Source organism: Giraffa tippelskirchi, chromosome 5 (genome assembly GCF_054371585.1).
Source record: "Giraffa tippelskirchi isolate mGirTip1 chromosome 5, T2T-mGirTip1v1.2.pri, whole genome shotgun sequence".
In the NCBI taxonomy this organism is placed as follows: Eukaryota; Metazoa; Chordata; class Mammalia; order Artiodactyla; family Giraffidae; genus Giraffa; species Giraffa tippelskirchi.
In genome coordinates this window covers 86,632,772-86,657,397 of record NC_137279.1, presented here as the reverse complement: position 1 = coordinate 86,657,397, position 24,626 = coordinate 86,632,772, and the positions used below count along the sequence as shown (strand labels likewise).

Sequence of the window (24,626 nt, the reverse complement as noted above, 5' to 3'; positions counted from 1 at the left end):
TTCCAGTCCATCTTAGTTTGCTGATTCCTAGAATGTTGACATTCACTCTTGCCATCTCCTGTTTGACCACTTCCAATTTGCCTTGATTCAGGGACCTCACATTCCAGGTTCCTATGCAATATTGCTCTTTACAGCATCAGACATTGCTTCTATCACCAGTCTCATCCACAACTGGGTGTTGTTTTTGCTTTGGCTCCATCCCTTCATTCTTTCTGGAGTTATTTCTCCACTGATCTCCAGTAGCATATTGGGCACCTACCGACCTGGAGAGTTCGTCTTTCAGTGTCCTATCTTTTTGCCTTTTCATACTGTTCATGGAGTTCTTAAGGCAAGAATACTGAAGTGGTTTGCCATTCCCTTCTCCAGTGGACCACATTCTGTCAGACATCTCCACCGTGACCCGTCCATCTTGGGTGGCCCCACAAGACATGGCTTAGTTTCATTGAGTTAGTCAAGGCTGTGGTCCATGTGATCAGATTGGCTAGTTGTCTGTGATTGTGGTTTCAGTCTGTCTGCCCTCTGCTGCCCTCTCTCAGCACCTACCATCTTACTTGGGTTTCTCTTACCTTGAACGTGGGGTATCTCTTCACAGCTGCTCCAGAAAAGCACAGCCGCTACTCCTTACCTTGGACATGGGGTAGCTACGCTCCTGTGCCGTCACAGCCGCCGCTCCTGCAACATTGATTTATCTGATTCAAAGGTCCAAATGTACAAGACTGTTGACAGAACTGGGGAAATTGAATGAGAGTTGGTTTTACTGATTTTAAGAAATCATTGTTAGCCTTGTTACATTGAGATTATGTAGGAAAATATCCTTCTTTCAAAATATGACTACTGAAGTAAGTTTGGGTAAAATGTTTTGATGTTGTTGAAATATTTTAGGCAAAATTTTTTTTAAAGTTGAAGCAAATATAACCAAATATTGATAATTATTATATTCTTGATGTTGGGGCTATGGGGGTTGATTATACTTTCCTATGTATTTTTCTGGCTGAAAATTGTCAGTCACAATAAAAGCACAATGAAGTCACAATAAAAGCTATTGTGTGCTATTTTTGCCTTGTGCTTTGGGTGTTATTTCATTATGTACCCAAACAGCCAATAAAAGACAGACCCATTACTGAGGGCTCAGAGGAGTTCAGTGTTTTTTCCAAGATCACACAGCCAGAACAAGGCAGAGCAGATATTTGTCCACAAACACCATCTTCCAAAAGTGCCTCAGGTGGAAGGAAAGTATCTTGGAGGGGCGGCAAAGTTAAGAAAGGAGCCTTAAACTTATATCCCAGAGACCAGGAGACCATCAGAGAAGTCGAGAGGAGAAGCTGGCTTAAGAAATTTAAGTGAGGACTTTGGCTAGTGTCTTCCACTTACTTGTACTTGCACTGCCTTGTTCTAATCTTCCATGAATCTATCCCCCTTGTAGGCAGTGTGTGCTTCTTTTCTGAGGTCATATAAATGCCAAGTTGGGGAATCAGAGCTCAGACGGAGGTCTTGGAGACAGTTTCCTCCAGCAGACATCCCTATTCCCCTGGTGATTTGTTGTTATTGTTTAGTCTCTAAGTTGTGTCCGAGTCTTTGTGATCCCAAGGACTGTAGCCTGCCGGGCTCCTCCATCCATGGGATTTCCCAGGCCAGAATACTGGAAAGGGTTGCCATTTCCTTCTCCAGGGAACCTTCCCACACCAGGGATCAAACTCGTGTTTCCTGCATTGAAAGGCACTTATCCGCTTATCCACCAGGGAAGCCCTCCCTTGGTGATAGCACGAAAAAGGGCTGCACGCCATCACCCAGTTGTGTTCAGGTGTGTGAGCATATCATGCGGCCACAGAATAAGTGTGCTCATTGCCCAGGGGCTGGGTTGGCTCTGGACGCTTCGGCAGCCTCACCTGGAGCCTGGAGGTTAATTGTTCTGGGCTGATGCTGTTGAGAGGGGCTGCTGCAGGGCTTTTCTTGTCCTGTCCCCTGCTGTCAGCCTCTAGTGGTCTGCATGCTCAGTCCTTCCATCTTCTGCTTCTGTCCAAATGTCCCCATATCACAGAGACTTTCTCTGACCTGCCTACACAAGAAGCCACTCCCTCTCTTTCTCCTGTGTTTCTCTATATTCTTTCCCTGCTTTATTTTTATTGCCACCTGTCATAACACACATAAGTACATTCCTTTTCTCTCCTCCACTTCAGAATATAAGATTCCTGAGCTCAGGGACTTTGTCTTGGTCACTCAGGTCCCCCAGAGGGGCTCCATGAATATTTGTTGAATGGATACATGTAAACATGAACAGATGAATGCAAAAATAATGTATAGATTGTTAGTCATATTTTTCTCCACTTTTGAGAATGATACTGTTGGAAAATAATAGGAAAACAAAAGTAAATCTATTTTCCCATCAGTATCAAGCAATTAAAATGCCCCAGGTTAATAATTCAAAAAAACACACATGTTCATTGTAGCTCTATTTACAATAGCCATGACATGGAATCAACCTACATGTCCATTGACAGATGAATGGATAAAGAAGTTGTGGTACATATATACAATGGAGTATTACTAAGCCATAAAAAGGAATGAATGTGAGTCAGTTGAACTGAAGTGGATAAACTTGGTGCCTATTATACAGAGAGAAGTAAGTCAGAAAGAGAAAAACAAATAGCATATATTAATGCATATTATATGGAATCTAGAGAAATGGTACTGATGAAACTATTTGCAGGGCAGGAATAGAGATGCAAACAGAGAGAACAGACTTGTGGATACAGTGAAGGTAGGGAGGAGAGAGGGTGGGACAAATTAAGAGAGTAGCATTGAAACATACATTACCATATGTAAAATGGATAGCTAGTGGAAAGTTGCTGTATAACACAGGGAGCTCAACCTGGTGCTCTGTGACCACCTAGAGGGGTGGGCGGGAGTGGAGGGCGGGCTAGGTGGAAGGGAGGTCCAGGAGGGAGGGGACATATTTATGCCTACGGCTGATTCATGCTGTTGAATGGTAGAGACGAGCACAACATTGTAAAGCAATTATCCTCCAATTAAAAATAAATTTTAAAAAAATGCCCCAGGTTAGGTGAGGGGTTACAAAGCTCAGAGAAGACTTGGCAAATCTGAGAGCTGGAAGATCCCCCCTTCATTTCACAGGTGAGGGAAAGGCCAGGAGGGTCGATACCTACCTGGCTATTTCTCTGCCTCTTTAACTTTCTGAAAAAGTCATTCTCTAATTCTTCATGTTTCTGAAACTCAGTCCCATGATGAGAAAGCTGCTGGGAGAAGTCCTGGATGTGCTCAGGGGAACTGTTTCCGATCACCCAGCTTCAGGCCTGAGGTCACCCCTTCCGCTGCTTCCTCCTTCCAGCGTGTGGGAGGTACCTGGGGAGCAGATCCTCACCTGGTCTGAGTGGGCATTTCAGCCATGGGGCAAGTAGATCGCCGAGACAGGCTGCAGCTGGCATCCCCAGGGGCTGTTTCTCATGGCCCCTGGCGCTCCCAGCAGGGGGAGTTCCCTGAAGACTGACAGGGGGGCCAGAAGGAGCTCAGAGGAGCCAGGGCAGGAAAACTGATGGTCGGGTAAGGAGCCACATGAGTGTCCGTGTTGGAGCCTGATCCCAGAGTCACCGAGGAGGTGAGCAGCTGCCCTTCTCACCTGCTGACCAGCCCTATCCGGGGCCCATGGATCCAGGCCATGGATGGTTACTCCTTTGGCATACGCAATACAGCTGCCTGGTCCTTGCTCTGCCCTTCCTGCCTTTAGGCTCCTCAGCCCAGGGTCTGGCTTTTCAGGGAACACGACTCGTGTCCTAGGACCCCTACACCTGCACCTTTGAGCCAGGCCTCCCAGAACTAATTATTCTCCATAGCAGCAGGGGCCCTTCCTGATCCCTGACCACATCCTACTGATCCCCATTGCTTGTTCCTAAGGCTTATCCCTGAAGGCCAGTCTGCCCTGGAAACTTGAAGTCTGAGACCTTCCTTTCTTGACATGGCAGGGCAGCCCAATGCTCAGGAGGTTAATGCAGAGACCTGAGGAGTGGGCAGATTCGGAGGTCCTGGCATCACATGGATAGAGCAAAGGGCCTAGGCTGTGGTTCAGGCACAGATAGGAGAGGGGCACACAAGCAGCACTGGCCTCTGGGCCGCCCAGCAGTGAGGTCCCAGGAGGTGTGAGTGTACCCTAGTGACAAGCCCTTGTCTGGGAGTCTGCTGTACATGTGTGCATGCTCAGTCGTGTCTGATTCTTGCGACCCCATTGGCTGTAGACCGCCAGGCTCCTCTGTCCGTGGGATTTTCCAGGCAAGAATACTGGAGTGGGTTACCATTTCCTCCTCCAGGGGATCTTCCTGACCCAGGGATCAAACCTGTGTCTCCTACATCTCCTGCATTGGCAGGCAGATTCTTTACCACTGAGGCACCTGGGAAGTCTGGCAACTGTAAATGTATCACTTTACATAGATGGATGGATGTGGGTGTTGGGGAGGGGGGGAGGTGGATGGCTGGCTGGATAGATAGATGGATGGATAGGTAGATAAACATTTCCATAAGATGTGAGCTCCCCACCAGCGACTCTCCTGGTGGCTTACCCCATTCCCTCAGAGCAGCCCGACCTGGGGCTCATGCTGACTCTGCTATGGTTTCCAACCGGGGCCTGACAGAAGGGCCAGAGTCTAGGGAGGCAATGCTTCTCTCTCCTTTAGCTGGGCAAGGCTTCTGGATGTGGGCAACAGTACCACCATTATCGTCCATCAAAACCCCAGACATACCACGTCCTGGCTTGTAAGCCCTGCTGCTGCCTCCAAGCCTGATAGGCACTAGCATCTGTTGCGGAGAATTTGACCCAAACAGCCCCAAGACAAAGTGGATTTTGTCTTTGGATTTTCGTTATTTAGAACAGTCTAAGTGGAGAAAGCTGCTAGCGGAGTGGGGGTGGAAGCCACCCACGTGTGGAGACGTGTAAGCCGCACAGGGGATGACTGGGGGCGAGGAGGGGGAGGTGTCTATGCAGAAGGACTCACCAGGCAGTAGCTGCTCCCTCTGTGGGGGTGGGGTAGAGATGGTGCAGGGTGGGGACAGTGTGGTGACCTGACTGTCTTCCCACATCATTCAAGGGTTCTGCCTGCCACCACAACCTCAGGAGAAAGATGTCCCTCCAAGGCCAGGACAAGCAGAGTCACAGCCAGGACCCCCAAGCCTCCTTGGAAGGGGAAACACTCAAGAGCGCTCTGTCTCTGTAACTGCCTAGGGTGCTGCTTCCAAGGTCTGTGGCTCCCACCCCTTTGATGGTGTCTGGGAATGGCTACGTGGCACGGTCTGGGGTGGGTGGCTGGGGCTGGTGGTGATGATGTAGAGGATTTTGGAGGACCAGGCTGTGCTGACACTGAAGTTGGCCTGCTGCATGATCACCCCGGCCAGCGTCTGGTTGTCAGTGGGCTTGTCTCTGCCCAGGCTTCTGTTTCCTGATTTGTGTCATGTGGAGGAAAGGGCTTGCTTGTGGGCAGCAGGCACTTCCACACATGCATGGGGAGGGATGGCAGTCTACCCAGTTCCCTCAGGGGCCTTGTTTCAGAAGGCCCTTCCCCTGGTGGGAAAGCTGGGAAGGAAGGCTGGCTGAATGTGAATGATCAGGATCGGCAGAGGTGAGGACTATGGGAAAGGGGGATATTGATTGTAAGCTTCTTAAGAAGTACAGGGTGAAGGTCACACTCAGCTTTATATTTTCAATGGTGCCAACCACCAAACTACATGGAGGAAGACTAAGGAATGAACAGGTTCCTACAACTTGGTTAATGACAAGAAAAAAAGCCGAACAGATCAACCAAGCTGGTGTGACAGCGGAAGAGCCGGGGAGGGATCAATGCCACAAAACAAGTGCTGCAGAGGTCAGCTCATTCCAAATTCCAACCCCCAACCCCTCGACGGAGCGCCACATTAGGAGGGAGAGGAGCTGCCTGGGAGCAGCTCAGCATGAGGATGGTTCTATGAAACACAGACTCATCTCCTTCTGGGGGAGACATAACCATCAGACATAGCCGTGCTAAACAAAAACGCATTTGGGGTGATTTTTAATTTCTTCTTTATTTAAAAAAAAAAGCATTTTTTTCTGTGTTTTTTTTTTCTTTTTTCAAAAACTTCTCCAGTACATAAAAAAATTTTCGCGCCCCTTAGCACTTCTTTCTTGCCTCCTTCACTCCTGCTCCTGGAGCCATCTGCCTGCAAGACCCTGATGACGAAACCTTCTCAGATGGAGATCAGGAAGGTGGAGGGGGTTGAGGGTTTGAAGGAAGGTGGTTACTGGTCAAAAGGAGAAGTTGACTTGCACAAAAATATAAACCATGGAGGGTGAGACCAGCACATACACGAATGGATTGATCTACAATCCACATAGAAAAAATAGACCCAAATTGTCATTTTACATTTGCAATATTATACAAAATAATATATATTTTTTAAACACACGCGCACACACACACACACAGAAACACACACAAGGTGCCAGGAGCCCCTCTGCACTTCTGCTTGTGCGGACAGGGGTGTCAGTAGGCAAAGATGACATGGTAGGTGACCTGGTGGCCATTGTCCCAGGCATAGAGCAGGCGGTCCTTGGGGTTGTAGTCTATCTGGGTGGTGTAGGAGTACTCATTCTCAAACAGCAGCCTGGGGACGATCTGGGTGTTGGTGTGGGTGTCGAAGGCGTAGGAGATGTTGGCGTTGCGTTGGTTGTAGCTGTCCACAGCGTACAGCACCCCGCAGATGACAAAGCAGTTGCCATAGAAATTCCTCCGGAGCCCTGTCCGCCACGTGGTCTCCTTCTGCGTGCTCAGGTCCACGGCGTTGAGCTTGCTCAGGACGATGACCTCCTGGCTGAAGCCCTCATCGTCCAGGGCCGGGTAGATGAGCCACAGCCCGTTCTCATCCACAGCAAAGTCCACGTCCGAGTGGCCCTGCCACCGCCAGGGTGTGGCCTCCTCGTAGGCTACGTCATGGAGCATGGCCCAGGCAGCCACGTAGCGCTGCTTCAGGTCGTACTTGATGATGTTGCGGGTGAAGGCCCGGTTGTAGTAGAAGGCACCGTTGTACACCACGTGGCCCGTGCCAATCCAGCTGTAGGGGAGCTTGTAGGAGTTGCTCCAGCGACCTGTGGGCAGTGAGAAGGCAGGAGGCTTCAGGGCGATGGTGCAGTGACGCCCGCCAGGCAGGGAGGGAGGGGGCGCCGCCCAAAGGGAGGGGATGCGCCATTGGCTTGGGGTCTGCAGCCCTGGGTTTGTTTCTTGGCTCTGCCACTTCCTACGTCTGTGTAGCACCCTCATCTGTCATTTATAAATGACAATCTCCACTCCCCTCATTGAGCTACTTCAAGGATCCAGATGCTAACATACATGAACGTGGTTTGTAAACAGTCAAGGACCACGGGAAAGGGAAGATGTATCACTGCTGTCTTCTGGACCGGACTTCAGGTTGTCCCATGTCTCAGGGGCTGGAAGATGAAAGGGGGTGTGGAAGAGGGACATCCTATTGCTAGAAGTTCCTTTTACCATCAGAAGAAGGTTTTGCCCTTCTTATCCACTGTCTCCACCTAGGGTGATCTGCTCATGATTAAAACAGAGGACAGTGGAGAAGAAAGACCCTCCCTTGAGTTGCACCTGTAGCACATACCTTGTTTGAAGTTCTCCAGGTTCCGGAACTCTACCAGGGTGTTGCCATAGTAATAATTGGTTACATAAATCCGCTCATCTTTGGCCAGGGGGTCCTTCATCCAGGCCCCCTCATTCCGCCCATATGTGTTTTGCGTAGTCGGCCCTGTGATGGTGGAGAGGGTGTCCTTGCACCTTCCTGATGGAGGAGAGGCGGATGGAGGGGTTAGGGATGATCGAAGAATGCCACACCTGAAACCCTTGCTGGTTGCCCCTCCTGGAGTCGGAACTCCTCCACAGGCTTCTACAGTCCTGTGTAACTAACCTGACAGCAGACGTTTTCTCAGCATCATCCCCCGCTCTTCCTCTCATCTATCCCATGTGTGCTCAGTCACTCAGTCGTGTTCGACTCTTTGGGACCCCATGGGCTGTAGCCCACCAGGCTCCTCTGTCCATGGGATTCTTCAGGCAAGGATACTGGAGTGGGGTGCCATCTCTGACACCAGGAGATTTTCCCAACCCAGGGATCGAACCTGCATCTCTTCTGTCTCCTGCATTGGCAGGCAGGTTCTTTACCACTAGCGCCACCTGGGAAGCCCCCTATTTATCCTACAGTCTACTCTTATGAAGCCATCTACTGCCACCATCCTGGGCCACATTCATGCCACCATGCTTTGCTCCTGCTGACCTCTTCTCAGTCCTACAAACCCATCCCTCAGGGATCTAATCTCCAATGTGATTTTCTGACACCACTTTCTCCTCTGAAAAACCATTCTATCCCCCTACTGGATTCCATCCTGCTCCCACAGTATTGTGAATTTACTTCTCTTACAGGACATGTCATCTTCTGTTTTGACAATGCTTGTGCATCTCTCTCCTGATTCAATGCCCATCCCCACCTCAAGCATAAACCCCAGGGGGTAGGGTCTGTGGCTATCCCCTTTGTGTCTTTGGTCCTCAGAATACAGTGTCTGACAGGCCATAGGCACTGAGCAGATGCTCTGAAACTTGGATGAATACACAGCAGCATGAGGAAGGGGACCAGAGGAGAGGATTCTGCATGACCAGGAACACAGAGCTTCACCAGCTACTGGGCTGCCCCAAGGAGGTTGGCCCAGAGCACCAGCAGAGACCAGCCCGGACTGTGCAGTGGATGTCATGTCCCTGAGGCCCACCTGCTGGGTCCTAGAGAGCTATCCTCAAGCCTATGCCCCTGTGAGCAGGGTGCCAGGACCCCATTCTGGGAATTGGAGAGGCCTGGGACCAAGTTCCCACATAAGGAGCTTGTTCTGGGCTGTAGGAGCCTCCTTCAGGAGCCTCCTTCAAAGGTCAGGTCTGCTTTAATAGGACAGGCACTCTGCCATGCCCTCCTGAGTGGCCCCATGAGACGTCCTAAAAGACCACTAGAATCGTGTGTGTGTGTGTGCTCGGTTGCCCAGTCGTGTTCAACTCTTTACCATCCCACACACTGTAGCGCGCCAGGCTCCTCTGTCCATGGGATTTTTCAGGCAAGAATACCGGAGTGGGTTGCTGTTTCCTACTCCAGGGGATCTTCCTGCCCAAAGGATCAAAATCCCATCTCTTGCATCTCCTGCATTGGCAGGCGGATTCTCTACCACTGTGCCACCTGGGAAGCCCATAGCCATGCTGGGTTCTAAATCAAGTTGAAAGCCTGCCTGCAAGCTTACTATGCAGTATTATTACATTGAACATGGCCCCGAATGATACTAAAATAACATGCGACCACTTACTGAGAGCATGTCTTTTTGCTCTTTTTGTCTCTGCACTAGTGGGTTATGAAGGAGATGGGAAGAGAGGGCAGTGGGAGAAGCAGATTAATCCAGCTTTTACAACTTCCTCCTCCTCTCTGGTGGCTTAGATGATAAGAATCTGCCTACAATGTAGAAGACCTGGGTTCGATCCCTGGGTCAGGAAGATCCCCTGGAGAAGGGAATGGCTACTCACTCCAGTATTCTTATCAGGAGAAGTCCATGGACAGAGAAACCTGGCAGGCTACAGTCCATGGGGTCGCAAAGAGTCAGACATGAATGAGCAGCTAACACTTTGACTTCACACTCTTCCTCCTCCTGGCAGCTGGGACCAGCAGAACACTCTCTCCCCCACCTGCCATCAACACTGGCTCACAGATGGGCAATAGCGATGAGAGGAATCTGCCCCTGACACTCACATGGGACCAGAGAGAAAGGGCCCACGGTTCAGATTCAGGGCTTGCTAAACTCCAGGCCACCCCTGTTCCCAAACTGTTTCAATCTGTTCCATCCATCCTGCTCCCCCATTAGTGGTCTGAGCTGGCAGGATAGGGCAGGCACTGTGCCCTTGGCGCCGAGCCTGGGGCAGCCAGGCGTCTGAAAGCAGGATAAACATTGTTTCCCAGGCAGGCCCCACAGTTGGGTGCAATTGGCAGGATTCAGGCATCTCTGTGTGGGGTTTATTAGGTCCTGGTCTAACAGGGGAGGGTTTCGGTCTCTGTAAGACAAACAACAGAGCCTACCAGCCAAAGCCTCATTCCCCCACAACTGAGCTCATCTGCTCAAGACAATAAAATAGAAGAATCTGGCTGAGCCTGAGCAGCAGAGGTCTGATGGAAAATATCTCATTCCCTGGCGCTGAGTGGGACCCTGGCTGCCCGAGGAGAAGCTGTGCTTCCTTAGAACTAAGGTGAGCCCTAGCGTGCCATGCCCAGAGAGGGGCATTTTTACTTGCCCCCTTCCCCTGGAAAAGCCCAGTGAGGACCCAACTCCCTGTGTCAGAGGCAGACCCCAGCCAATAGCCAGAGCCTCACAAGTGGCTGTGAGAGGCCAGGGGTTTCTGTCAGGGTCGCTATGGCTATGCCATCTTCCTGCCCAGACATGGAAACTGCAGATGAGCTCTTGGAAGCTGGGACTCGTCTAAGTTTCAACGCACTGCATTGTCCCAGGCAGCTTCCAAACCCCTACAGGGTTCTGTCTCAGCACTAAGGCTCTGCAGTGATAGGGCCTTAATGGGAAGCTAGAGAACGTGCCCCTGATTTGCAGCCAGAGGCCTGGCATTGCTCTTGGTCCTGCTACTGACCTCAAGGTCTGTGTTACATCTGGAAAGGCATGGAGCTTTCATTTCTTCCACAGAAAAACAAGCAAAATATATGCCCTCCCTACATCATGAGCACGCTTGGAGAATGCACCCTGATGATGGTATGGCAGGCTGAGTATTGTCTTCCAAAGGTATTCAACTCCTAATCCTGGAACCTGTGAACGGGACTATATATGGCAAAAGAGTTTGCTGAAGTGATTACATCAGGGATGCTGTGATGGAGGGTGGCCAGGGGAGGGGGGAGACTAGCCTGTATTATTCAGGGGGGTCCTAATCACAGTCATAAGTATCCTCATATTAGGGAGGCAGAGGGAGATCTGACTGCAGAAGAGGAGAGGCAACCTGATGATGGAAGCAAAGGAAGGATGATGAGGAGGCCCCAAGCCAAGGAATGCTGGCAGCTACCTGAGGCTAGAAAAAGCAAGGGCTGGACCATCCCTTGGAGCCTCAGGAAGCAACCAGTCTCCTGACAGCTTGATTTTAGCCCTGTAAGACTCATTTCAGCCTTCTAGTCTCCAGAACATTCGAGAATAAATTTCTATTGTTTAAGCCATTAAGTTTGTGGTAATTTGTTACAGGAGGCATAGGAAACTAAAACAGATGGAGTCTGCTTCTGGAGTCAAGCATCTTTATTTCTGTAGGAAGAAGGGAGTCTCAGCTTACAGCTTCCAAGTCCTGACACCCAAGACCTCAGGATGTATCACCATATGCCCTCAGATAGAGCAAATGCCAGCAACACACAGTGGGGTCCAGCACAGGCAGAAACAGAGTGATAGGTATGTGTGGTCTGAGAGCATGTGAAGACAGATTCAGTGGAGGTCAGTAAACCATGAGGCCCAGGCCCATCACTACAGTCTGAGAGTCTGGGGCTGTTCAGATGCTTCCACCCTTGGCAGCAAACTGTCAGCCTTGGAGAGAAAAAGCCATGTGTTTATTCCTTTTCAAGGGTAATGAGAGAAAGAAGGGAGAGAGTTCAAAGGCACTGTGGAGAAAAGAGAATGCTTCTGCCTGCAGCGCAAAAGTTTTCCCCCAAAGTATGGTGACAGGGAACATTTCCTAAGCTGTCTCTATGTACTAACTCATCTCATCATCAATGGTCCTGGGAGACAGCTGGCCCTGCTTCAAAGGTCCCCAGGGTCTGTAGGGGCTTTTCCTCTCAGCAAATCAAGCTGCTCAATCTTGCCATCTAACAAAAAGAAGTCAGCAAACAAGAGGCCCCCTCTGCCCTCTAGGGCTCCCAGCTATGGCTGTCATGTGGCAGGCCTCCCCTACAGGCTGGGGCAGCCCCGACACACTGCTCTACGCCTCACCAATGGCTGCCTTAAATGCTTACACTGTGTCCACTGGGGATGCTCTCTGGTCCTTTTATTCTAGTCAAGCCTGTCCTGTGCAGCAGCCACCGCCCCCCTCACACACTAGGTTTTCCTACCCTTCTCTCCTGGTCCCCACTCACTGCCCAGGTCATGCTGTCTTTGGCTGGTTCTCTTTTCTGCCCACCTTTCAAATGTTATCTCTTAGACCCCCAGTTTCAGCCCCTCATCATCTTCTTCCTGTATTCCCCAGGCACACTTGGCTCTCACTCAGCCCAGAGTTTGTCACTGAACACCAGATAGCCACCCTCTTATGAGACACTTCCCTCCTGAGTGTCCTCCTGATTCCTCAAACTTAATGGATTAACAAAGGAATCATTTGCTTCAGTTCACAGCCTGTTCCTCCTATACTTCCTGTCATGGAGAAAGGCACGGCGTACCATTCATCAAGCCAGGAATCTTGGTTATCCCTTATGTCCACCTCTCCTCCACGCATGGCTCCATTGGTCACCGTCTCCCACCCCTTCACTTCTCAGCTCTTCCACTCCACCTCTGTGCTTAGTTTAGACCTCATTGTCCCTTGCCTGGATCACTCCAGTTACACTGATGGTTTCTATGGCTCATCTCTAACCCCTTCTAACCCATCCACCCCCTGCCCCCAGAAGTCCTGAGCTGCTTTTCTGCTTAAACCCTTAACTCACCATCACCAACTGCTGCAGGAAGCCCTAGGTCCTATCCCAGCACATCAGCCCCTCGTTCAATGCCATCACTTCTTGCCATCTCCCCTCAATCAGAGTTCTCAAACTCAAATGCCTCTAGGGGCCAGGTGTGATGGAAATGGGTGAAGCAAGCTGAGTATGAGACGATGAGTAACAACAGAGACTGGACTGGATTGGAAGAGCAGCTGACCTAAAGGCATTCAAGTTTAAGGCTGACAAGACATCTTGGGGTGCATTTGGCCCTCGGGTTGCCAGTTTTGAGATCTCTTGCCCATACCTAACTGCTCATACTCCCCATGGGTGCCATGCCTGGAGGTAGCTTCATGGACATGTGAACCGGACAATCACCTTTTTAAAGCTCTGCTATTGCCATCTTATAATTTTTAATCACTTTAGTTTGGATTTTTATTTTATAGTTAGAATCTAATAGGACTATGGGGCATGTGCATGAGCAGAGGACACAGTACATGTGTCCACCTTCTTACGGCCCATTTGTGTGCAGGGAACACCGGTGGACCCACTGCTCATGGGAATCCAGTGAGACTCAGAGTGAAGAGAAGGCAGGCATGTTGTCCCTATGACTGAGTATGTGGGGCATCACAGCCCCAGAGGCCACACTTGCCGTTCTAAACAGAGCTTTGAATGCAGAAAGAAGGCAGTGGTGTTCTAAGAACCATAAATAACCAAGTAATCCCATTATATTCTTTCTTACTTGTGTTATTTCCTTGGAGTAGACAATACTTCATGCTGAAAATGTTATAGAAGAGGGAAAGATAGGGCAACTCGCAGTTCCTTTTCTTTTAGTCTTCCTTACAAAGTGAGCCAAATGTAGGGAGTGGGGGTAGAATGTGAGCATATTAAGAAGAGAAACAGATGAGTTTGTTTTGTGTAGCATTTCCACTGGTCTGCTAAGAACAAAATACACAGGAACATAGGAGCCATGAAAAACAAACTGTATCATCCTGGTGGACTCCACACATGAGTTAAATGATATTATCTTCACATTGAAAACTGGTAGTGCACAATATAAACATGAATGATAAAATTCACGCCAGTTATTTAAGTTTTTTTAAAAAATATTTTTTTACTTACAATGGCATGAAGTAGCAAAGAAAAAGACCAAGTGAAAGAGAGAGATATCAGAGAAAAAAGGAAACAGCTTTATATTCACTATCTTCAATGGCACTTTCCATCTTGTTTTTTGAACTGGAGCTCCATGCTTTCATTTTGCACTGGGCTCAACAAAATGTGTGAAAGAAAGTGAAAAGTGAAAGTAGGATCTTCCCTGGTGGCTCAGAGGTTAAAGCAAATGTGTATTCTGCTACTGCTAAGTCGCTTCAGTCGTGTCCGACTCTGTGCGACCCCATAGACGGCAGCCCACCAGGCTCTGCCGTCCTGGGATTCTCCAGGCAAGAATACTGGAGTGGGTTGCCATTTCCTTCTCCAGTGCATGAAAGGGAAAAGTGAAAGTGAAGTCGCTCAGTCATGTCCGACTCCTAGCGACCCCATGGGTCTGCAGCCTACCAGGCTCCTCCACCCATGGGATTTTCCAGGCAAGAGTACTGGAGTGGGGTGCCATTGCCAGCCCTATCTAAACTGATTCACTGCTGGGGCTCTTGCCAACTCTGGTCCTTCTTATTGCAATGCCACCTTCCTTCCTGCCTGGTTTTGCGTCATCCCTCAAGACAGCTAGGTCAACTTCTCTTTCCAGAAGAGAGTCCCTCTGACCGCAAAGCACTCTATGCATCTGCTTACCACCCTGAGTTGAAATTGTGTTTGCCAGGTGGCTCAGTGGTAAAGAATTTACCTGCCAATGCAGGAGCCACAGGGGATGTGGGTTCAATCCCTGGGTTGGGAAGATTGCCTGGAGGAGGAAATGGCACCCACTCCAGTATTCTAGCCTGGAGAATCCCATGGACAGAAGAGCCTGGCGGTCTACAGTCCATGGGTCGCAAAGAGTAAGACATGAATGAACGGCTGAACACCACCCACCACCTGAATTGAAACTGTATTTCTGGGTCTCATATATGATCTCGTGCACAACTCCAGGTGGGGGACACTGCCTCACCTGCTTTTGTAGGACCAACACCTACAGCGGCTGCACATCGTCAGCACTCAGTACTGTCCTTCAGCTCAGTACCGACAAATGGGAATGGTGCTCCTCTGCTTAGAACCTTCTCTAACACCTTTAGATATAAGTCCTGATGTCTTACTCCCTTCATCATCAGACCCTCTCCCTTATGTCTCCCGGTCTGTGCCAGCACTGTGGGTGCCCTTCAACACCCCTGCAGAGGCTCACGCTGTCAGCTCTGCCCTGGTGACCACACTTGGAGATGGAGCTCCACAGTCAGAACCAAAGACAGCCTCCACTGGACCGCATTCCTTGCCACTTGCCAGCCCTGTCCACTTTAGTCCGCGCACCCCCTCATGGTGACACCTCCGTGGAAGTAACCAGAGTGCAGTCCCTTTCTCAGCCAGCACGGCAGAGGGCTGAGTGAATTAGGAGCGGCCTCTTTCCTTGTAGACAGGCACAGGCTCTTCCTTATCCACGTACAAGGAGCCTCTCCACTTTATATCTGTGTTTCTAGGGCCAGAGGCCTCTGTGTTCTGACAGAGGTTCCTTGTGGTTTCAGGGGCCTGGTGAGGTGATCAGCAGAGTGAGAGCGGAGTGTGTCTGTGGCTCTGGGGCCAGGAAAGGTGCCTGTCAAGTGGCTCTGGGCCGCCGACGGGACAGTCCTTGGTCCTGAGTCTGGGTGCTGTGGAGGCTCTGGCCAGCACTGCCCTGCCCAGGTCGGCACCACCTTCCTCAGGCCGTCTCAGACCGGGCCTGAGATAGGCAGCAGGCCGGCCGGCCATCTCGTGTCCACAGCCAGCGTGGCTGGCCAGGCCTCGGGGATTGGTATGGTCGTTTACTTTGTGGAAGAGGCTGTCTTCATCGGATCATATTTCTAGGTTCAGCCATGAGGCAGGCTCTCTGGTATTGCTGACATCCTGACTGTCCTCTTTGCTGCTCCCCACTCCGCCCCAAACCAGCCTCTCCTACAACACGCATCATAGTCCTTAGGGTCTGGGACCCTGCAAAGCCCTGGCCGCGGGGCACCAGTGTTCTCTCCCTCTGCGGCAGCCTGACCAGCACTCCCAACACTACCAAGGATGGTGGCCAGTGCCCCCCTTCCCTTCCGGAGCCCAGCTCCCATCACTGACTGTGTTTTTCCTCTCTTGTCCTAGAGCCACTATGCTTTGGCCAAAAGTTAATTCTAATTTGTTTGTTTTCGGAATTTTTCTGAGAGTTTTACAGTTTCCCTGGGGAAACTGGTGGACATTTTAGGGCATCACAAAACCAGGTTTGGAAACCACAGGATAGGATGTTCCTTCTAAAAGCAGCCCCATTTTAAACCACTCAAACAGCTGAAACTCGAAATTGCCAGGCTCATTAAACAGCAAACAACCTTTCACAGGTAGCAAGTCAGTGGCATGTGTTGGTTTCAGACAAATGATTTTTATTTAACTGAAGACTACATATAGTCTTACTTGGCCAGGCACGAGCAGGCAGGAAGTGTGCGGAGAAGGTTCCATAAAAGAAATCCCATCTACACTAATAGCAGCCTGAGAGAAGCATGTGGCAGCAATACATGATTGAAAATGATTCCTGAGAAAACCTGCCAAGACTCTACATTGCCTCCTCTCTGTGCCACCCCCTCTTTTCACCCCTTGGCATTTGAAGAAACACTTATATCTGTGTCCATGTCCCTGTGTTTTTTTCTACAGTACATACAAGAGGCAAGAATCCCAGATCTTCTGAAAAAAATCCTACAGGCCAGTCTTTTAGCAGAAGCTTACATCCTCTGTGTAAGACAGATGGATAAAGAAGATGTATATACACAATGCAATAATACTCAGCTGTTAAAAAGAATGAAATAATGCCATTTGCAGCAACATGGATGGACCTAGAGTTTATCATACTAAGTGAAATAAGTCAGAGAAAGACAAGTATGGAAATCTAAAAAAAATGATACAAATGAACTTATTTACAAAACAGAAACAGAGTCACAGAGAATGAATTTATAATTATTAGGGGAAAGGTTGAGGGGAAGGGATAATTAGGAAGTTTGGGATATTTATACACTGCTCTATTTAAAACAGATAACTAATAAGGACCTACTGCATAGTACAGGGAACTCTGTTCAATATTCTTTAATAACCTAAATGGGAAAAGAATTTGAATAAGAATTGGTATCGATACACGCATAACTGAATCACTTTGCTGCACACCTGAAACTAACATAACATTGTTAATCAACTATATTCCAATATAGAACAAAAATTTAAAAAAAAGAACCCCAGCTCCTTTGAAAAATTCCACAGGCCAGTCTTTAAGCAGAAGCTTACATCCTCTGTTGTATAGTCGCTCAGTTGTGTCCGACTCTTTTGCAACCCCATGGACTGTAGTCCGCCAGGCTCCTCTGTCCATGGGAGTTCTCAGGCAAGAATACTGAAGTGGGTTGCCATTTCCTTCCCCAGGGGATCTTCCCAACCCAGGAATTGAACCCATGTTTCCTGTATCTCCTGCATGGGCAAGCGGGTTCTTTACCACTGAGCCACCAGGGAAGCCCCTCTGTGACAATGTTATTCTGGTTGAACAGAATACTGAACAACAAGAGAAAGGGTATCCCATCTCCTGCTCCTACTGCTAGGTAAACAACTGCCAGGACACAGGATTTCTCTTGTCTGGGCATCGGCATCTCAGTCAGGCTCACGAAGGAGGCGGAGTCCTGAGACCTAACTCCAGAAAGATGCATGTCGGACAAGCTCACTGGTGGCGATACCCAGGGGAGGCAGGGGGATTGTGGAGACAGTGGAGAACTCACTGGCTGAAAGTGAGTGTCAGTCGCTCAGTCGTGTCTGACTCTGCAACCCTATGGACTGTGGCCCACCAGGCTCCTCTGTCCATGGAATTCTCCAGGCTAGGATACTGGAATGGGTAGCCATTCCCTTCTCCAGGGGCTCTTCCCAACCCAGGGATTGAACTCAGGTCCCCTGCATTACAGGCAGACTCCCTACTATCTAAGCCACCAGGGAATCCCCACTACTACTGGCTAGGAAGTCACCAAGGGAAGAGTTTCCAGCCGGGCAAACACCATCCCTGAGGACATAGAAGGTGTGTGGACCTACCTGTAGCCTGTATTCCACCCACCTGTGAAGGGATAGTGGTGGGCAGCTGGCTAGGTTTCTGGAGGAACTGTCCCTTGTCATCTGAGTGGTAGGGGCATGGGGGCCCGGGGGAGTGCACTCCTGTGGCAGTGGGGAGATGGAGGGCTGGGCTCAGGGTCTGTCGGCCCATGAGCAGGGTCAAGGCTGCCCAGAGCCAGTGTGGGAGTGGACCCTTTGCTTGGACCCTGGGGCATTCTGCAGAAATTGAGCAAGACCCACAGCTTCAGAACTGATTCTCCATGTGGTGAGAAATGGATCTTCTACTCTGTGGTCAGCTTGCTCCCACCCTGACAGTGAAAGAGACGAAAAGAAAAACAGTCTTTCCTCCCACCCCAGCCTCTGTGGCTCAAGAACTATCTTCTTGCTTAGCTTCCTCCTGGCCAAGGTTCATGAGATTTTTGCCCTGGGGTCCATGTGACTGGCTATTTCCTTGTTATTACTCTGGGATTTTTTTTTTTTTCACCCAATAAGAATTTCTTGCTATATCACGGCCTGATACACTTACTACAGGATATAACTGAGGAAACTTTCTTTACTAGCTGAGCTACAAGGGAAGTCCAAGAATACTAGAGAGGGTAGCCTATGCCTTCTCCAGGGGATCTTCCCGACCCAGGAATCAACCTGGGGTCTCCTGCATTGCAGGCAGATTCTTTACCAACTGAGCTATCAGAGATTCCCGATTGAGGAAACAATCTTTGGTAAATTTCTAATTTCTGAGACCCACAGAAGGGCAGAGATTTGGCCAAGGTCTCTCAGCAGCGGAGACTAGGCTATAACCAGGTGTCTGGCTGCTGGCAGGTGCTCCTACCACCATCTGTCTGGCCTGGCTGGCACCTTATTCTGAGGAGGAACTGGGAAAGAAGCTGCCAAGGGGGCTGAAAATGGGAAGAAGGGAAAGAAAGTTATAAGGCAAATCACATCTCTGTCAAGTCAAGTATATTTTTAATGAAATTATTATTCAATAATAATGTTGAATAATAGCATTAATAATAGTGTTATTTTTCAATCAGTATTGATGGTGACTTAATGAATGTTTAAGTCTTTTTGAAAAAGCCGTCTGTGGCCAAGTTCCACTTTCTTTCCTAGTTGCACCCCCCACCCCCGCCCACAGAAACACACACACACACACACACACACACACACACACACACACACTTTCACGTTTCACTGTCCTCAAAGTCATCTTATGGCCATGGAGCTCCCAGGCACAGAACAGGCTATCTTCTCTGTTTCTGGAACACACCCTGTTCACTTAGACCTACCCAGTCAGAAGTCTTTCCTTTTCCACTTAGCAAACTCCTGTTCATCCTTCAAAACTCAGCTCAAAGGATACCTTCTTAGAAAAGCTTTCCCAACCTTCTTAGCTGCCAGGCCAATCTGCTGCTCCCTCCTTCTCCTGTTTCTCCACTCCTCTGTTACATCATTTATTACATGATGCCATGATGTTCCCATGCTTTCTAAGGCCAGGGGATAATGAGATTTGTTCCCTGGGGCTCGCTATTTCCCTGTTCCCTCCTTTAATATTCTGGGATCCCCCTGCCTGCACACACATAAGAATCTCTTGTTAGTTCATGGTCTGGTAAACATACTGCAGAAAACATAGTCATCACTAAATAACCAAATATCCAACACCCATCACAAAGCCTAGTACACCAGCATTTGACAAATGTTTATAAAACTTATTAATGAAGCTGAGATCTTAGCTTCACTAATTTACTTTTATTTTAGAAAGGAGTTTTCCACTCTTGTCACTGGCACATTTTGAATATAGACCCTAGATGTTAAAACTGATCATTGCCCAAGGCGTAACTCCACTTGCCTTTCTTTATGAAGCGGTTGGAGCATCTGACTCCCCCCTCTCCTTTCAAGCTATTTTCAGGCTCAGACTTTTACTTGAGCAGGAGACCCAAGCCAGGTAGAATGAACTCACCTATGACATTCCGTATGTCATCTTCTTCCTCGGGGCTCAGAGTGGGGCCAGGGGGCACTGTGCCCTGCCTGGCAGTAGAACCTTTCCCTGGTGAGTCTGTCCTGACTGGAGGAGGAGGCACTGGGGCTGCGTGCGTAGCCTCCACAAATGCATCCTCAGGAGCCACTGACGGAGGAGCTGAGGCTGGAGGTTGCTGGGTGGCTGTGTGGGCCACGGTGGTAGCTGGTACCTGAGTAAAAGGTGTAGAGACTGCCTCCTCCGTGGGATCTGGAGACACTGAGGTCGTCTGGAGTGGTGTTGAGAACTGTTCAACTGAGGCAGAGACTGTAGGATCAGGGACGCCGGGAACTGAGGTGGAGGCCAGCGGCCGGGCGGAAGGCAGGGCTGTGGTCGGAGGGCCAGCACTGGTGGTGCCTGCATCAGTTGTCACAGCAGCACTGTGACCGGTGGCAGCTGGCCTCCGGGTGGCGCTGGTCAGCAAGTGGTTGTGTCTCAGCAGCTGATCTTCAATCAGCAAATCCATTCCATGTTCACCACTGAAAAATTCGTCTTCTGGGAAACAAACACAGGTGCATTTGTGACTCTGGAGTCAGGAACATGTGGTATGTGGCAGATTCATGAGGGTTTCTTTCATCAGCATGATACCCTGATTTATTATTTTTTAAAAATTAGTTAATTTTAATTGAGGATAATTACTTTACAATATTGTGATGGTTTTTGCCATACATCAACATGTACCGGCCATAGGATACCCTGATTCAAAGTGGAGCCCAGGTGGGATTGAGAAGAAGAAGAAGGTGAACAGAGGACAGATGGAAGCATTTCCTGGAGGGTCTCTCTGAATAGTCTGCCTCCACCCACCACCCAGAGACCGCAGCCAAGGGCTACAAAACCTGGGAGGAGGTTAGTCATTCACTCAGTAGGTATCAATGGAGCACATACAACAACAATGAGCCTTCACGCAGCTTCTATCTAGTGGTGGAGACACCAAACATTAAACAGATTGTCTACTTGAAGGTGTTATGAGGAAAGGTCTAGTAGGGTGAAGGCAAGGAAGGGGATGGGAAATTTGCAGTCATGGATAAAGTGGTCAAGATGAGACTCAGTGGGACGGAGAGATGAGCAGAGGCTTGAAGGGGTGAGGGAGTTAACCAAGCAGGTGACAGGGGGAGGAGTATTCTAAGGAGAAACAGCAGCAGTGCAAAGGCCCTGGGGCCAGAACACATCTGCTGAGGCTGAGGAGCAGTGAGGTGGACAGAGGTCAGAGGGAACACAGCAGCCAGGTCATGTAGGGCTTGGCTGCTGTGTTTGGACTTCAGTTTTTATCCTGAGTGAAATGGGGGAGTCTGCAGGGGTTTGAGCAGAAAATGAATACTAAGATGGAGTGTTTTCTTAGGACACAAAGAGGTCTAACCACAAAAGATATAATTGGTCAACTGGATTTTATCTGCTCATCAAAAACATCATTAAAGAACTAAAGATACAAGCCATGGGCAGGAATAAAATATTAATATCTGCAATACGTATGACTGACAAAGGATTTGTCCCAGAATATAGTGAGTGAGTGAGTGAAGCCGCTCAGTCATGTCCGACTCTTTGTGACCCCATGGACTGTAGCCTACCACACTCCTCTGTCCATGGAATTCTCCAGGCAAGAGTACTGGAGTGGGTTGCTGTTTCCTTCTCCAGAGGATCTTAAACCCCACAAATCCATTATTTATTTTGGCCATGTCAAGAGGCTTGTGGGATCTCAGTTCCCCGACAAGGGATTGAACCTGGGCCACAGGAGTGAAAGCACCGAATCGTAACCACTAGACCACCAGGGAACTCCCACAAATCAATAAATTAAAAAAAGTTAAAGATGGGCAAACTGATTATGCCAGTGACTTGGGGAGCAAAATCTATCAGGAGGCAGCTGAGAGGGACCAGATGGGAGGAACCGGCATAGCAGGGAGAGGGGAAGAGCTGGGCCTCCTGGGGTGCTGGGCAGGGATAGATAGAAGAAAAGGCGGGGCAGGTGGCAGGGAAGAGCCCAGGAAGAGGAAGTGTAAGGGAAACAAGATAAAGATGAGGCAAAAAGGAGTATCTATTTTCTGTGAAAGAGTAAGAAGGAAAGAGATGAAAGGGTGGTGCTAGAGTCTCGGTCAGGAAGCCCAGGGTCCCCGGAGAAAGAACAGGTGGGAGAAGCCACTGTGTGTCTCTGAGCAAGTCATCCCCTCCATGCCTCAGTGTGCTCATCTGAGAATGGGGAGGACCGAACTCCAGGGCACTGAGGTCCCTTCCAGCTCAGCCATGTTCTGCCTTGTGGTCCTCTGCAAACCCAGAGAAGGCAGGGTGCTCAGCAAGCTGTGAGGAAAGGCAGTAAGAACTCTGGATAATTTGTAACTGCAGGTAATTCTCAGGTAACCAGCTGGCTCTGTGGGGCCACAGTTGTAATCAAACTGCCGAAGGTGGGTGTGGCTCACGGGAAGTGCCCCTCCGCAGAGTCCAAATGGTGACTCCCTCCCTGCCCTGCCTCTGGGGGCCGCACTGCTGACCCCAACTCACGGTGCTCTTCGATGTCATTCTCCTCCTCGGGGTCCTTGGCTTTGTAGTAGGTGATGCCCCGGATTACGGTGGGCCTGGAGGCTGGCCGGCCCCTCAGGTGGACCTGTCTCTGCAGGGGTCGCTGTGGCTTCACCACCTCTGGTGGAGCCAGGGGCCGCGTCTGCAGTAGCTTGATGGAGTTGATCTGTTGGGACACGGTTTCTTCCTGCAGAAACCTCTCTTCATACTGCTCCTCAGAGGGGACACAAGGGAAGGTCAGGCCACTGAGCAGAGAGGAAGGGGTCAGGCAGAGGCAGTGCTGGAGTCAAGGCCGTACTAGTCACAACAGCTAATCCTAAAAGCACTTCCTAAGCCGGGCACTGTTCATCTTCTGGTCAGCCTTATGAGGTATGAACCATTTTTAATCATTCCCATTTACAAATTGGGAAATTGAGGCACAGAGAGGTTATATAAATCACCCAAGGTCCCACAGCAGGTAAGTGGTAGAGGCAGGATTTGAACCCAGACAGTCTGACTCTAGACTCTGACTCTAACCTCCATGCTATACTTCCCAGAGAGTGCAGCTGTCCTCTCAGCTCTGGCCTAGAGTTGCTGGGTGCCTCTGATCTCATACAGTTGTTTGCAGTGAAATCTATGTGGTTGGAACATGAAGTGTGTTAGTCATGCAGTTGTGTCTGACTCTGTGTGACCCCATAAACTGTAGCCCGCCAGGCTCTTCTGTCCATGGGATTTTCCAGGCAATATTACTAGAGTGGGTTGCCATTCCCTTTTCCAGGGGGTCTTCGCGACCCAGGGATGGAACCTGGGTCTCCTTCATTGTAGGCAGATTCTTTACCATCTGAGCCACCAGGGAATCCTGGCACAAGAAGGCTGAGGGCTAAGATGCACACCTCAGGATAAAGCATGACTGCTTTTACTTGTGTTGTTGGAACAAACTACCCCAAGACCTCCCTAATGCATCCAGAATAAAGTCCAAAGTCCTTGACCTGGCACTGAGAACTCAAAGTGACTTGACCCAGCTCAGCATTCTTCTCTCTTGCTCTACCCCCAGCCTCCCCACCCTTGGTATTCCAGGCACTAGGGTGACTCCTGAACTGCTTGGCTTTCCCAAACTGCTGGGTCTTTGCTCAGATTGTTTTCTCTGTCTGGAAGGCCATTCCCTTCCCCTCATATAGCCACTTATTGAAATCTACCCACTTTTCAAGGCCTGGCTAAAATCTCAGGACCCCAAGGAAATACTCCCAAACCTTTTCATTTAGAATTAATCTTTCTTTCCCAATCCTTACTTTGTGGCAGAGACTTCTAAGTGACTATCCAAACACCCTGCTTCCTTTTCCTAACTTAATGAGAAACTGGTTTTGTGGGAGTGGTCCTGGGACTAAGTTCTGGCTGTTAAAGTAGAAGTAGAAGTTGGTGAGAAGAGCTTTTGGAAAAGTTCCTTAAAACATGGGGCTGACTCAGCTGGAAGGCATCTTTTGCACTTTTCCTCATTTCTATGGCCAGGAGAATGCGGGCAGGATGGCTGGAGCTGAGCAGTCATCTTGTGACCATGAGGGGATTTTGAAGATGGACACCACCAATGACATCTCACAGCTAACTATACCAGCCCTGGGCCACCTGCCTCCAGAACTCTTTTACATAACAGAACAACAAACCCCTATATTGTTTAATGCACAATATTTTGGTCTCTTACTCAAAGCTGAACACAACTCCTAATGGATAAAACTCTATACTATTATAACACATCTCCCATCCTACCTTCCACAGGAATTTCTTAAGAATGTTGTCTCTGTAAACTATGAGCAATTGGAAGAACAGAGACAATCTCTTGTCCATCTCTGATTCCCCTGGATATATGTACCTTAATATTTGTTAAACTGAATTTCTGAATCATAACAAATCCCAAAGAACTGTCTACACTTGAGACTGCCACTGGGATTTTTGTTAAATCAAATGATGCTTTAGAGTAGGTAGCCTATGACCTGGGCACCATGATGGTACCAAAAAAGGGCCTCTGTGATGATTATGGTCACACAGAAGGACCATCCTGTCCTCCACAGAACTGCTGCCTGGGGACTGACCTCTTGTGTCCACAGTGTGGCAGAGTCCCTGGGTCCTGCCTTGGTCCATCCAGTCATATTCCCTCACCCAGGATCACAGCTGCCCCTTTTTGAAAACAAAGGGGCTTTGGCACAGGGCCTGT

At 49.4% G+C, this 24,626-nt stretch overlaps 1 protein-coding gene across 4 annotated transcripts in view; it reads right to left on the bottom strand.

The window, feature by feature from the left end:
* Window positions 1–6,041: 6,041 nt before the first annotated feature.
* OLFML2B (olfactomedin like 2B) overlaps window positions 6,042–24,626 on the bottom strand; it is a 46,422-nt gene continuing 27,837 nt past the window's right edge. The window contains exons 5-8 of one of the 4 annotated variants that reach the window (XM_081491623.1): window positions 22,424–22,655; window positions 19,877–20,428; window positions 7,639–7,815; window positions 6,042–7,120 (exon numbers count right to left, since the gene is read on the bottom strand). In XM_081491623.1, coding sequence (XP_081347749.1) covers window positions 6,519–7,120; window positions 7,639–7,815; window positions 19,877–20,428; window positions 22,424–22,655 — 1,563 coding nt within the window. In that variant the 3' untranslated portion in view covers window positions 6,042–6,518. The remainder of the gene's footprint in view (window positions 7,121–7,638; window positions 7,816–19,876; window positions 20,429–22,423; window positions 22,656–24,626) is intronic. The other 3 variants (XM_081491624.1, XM_081491625.1, XM_081491626.1) reach the window with 3 other exon arrangements.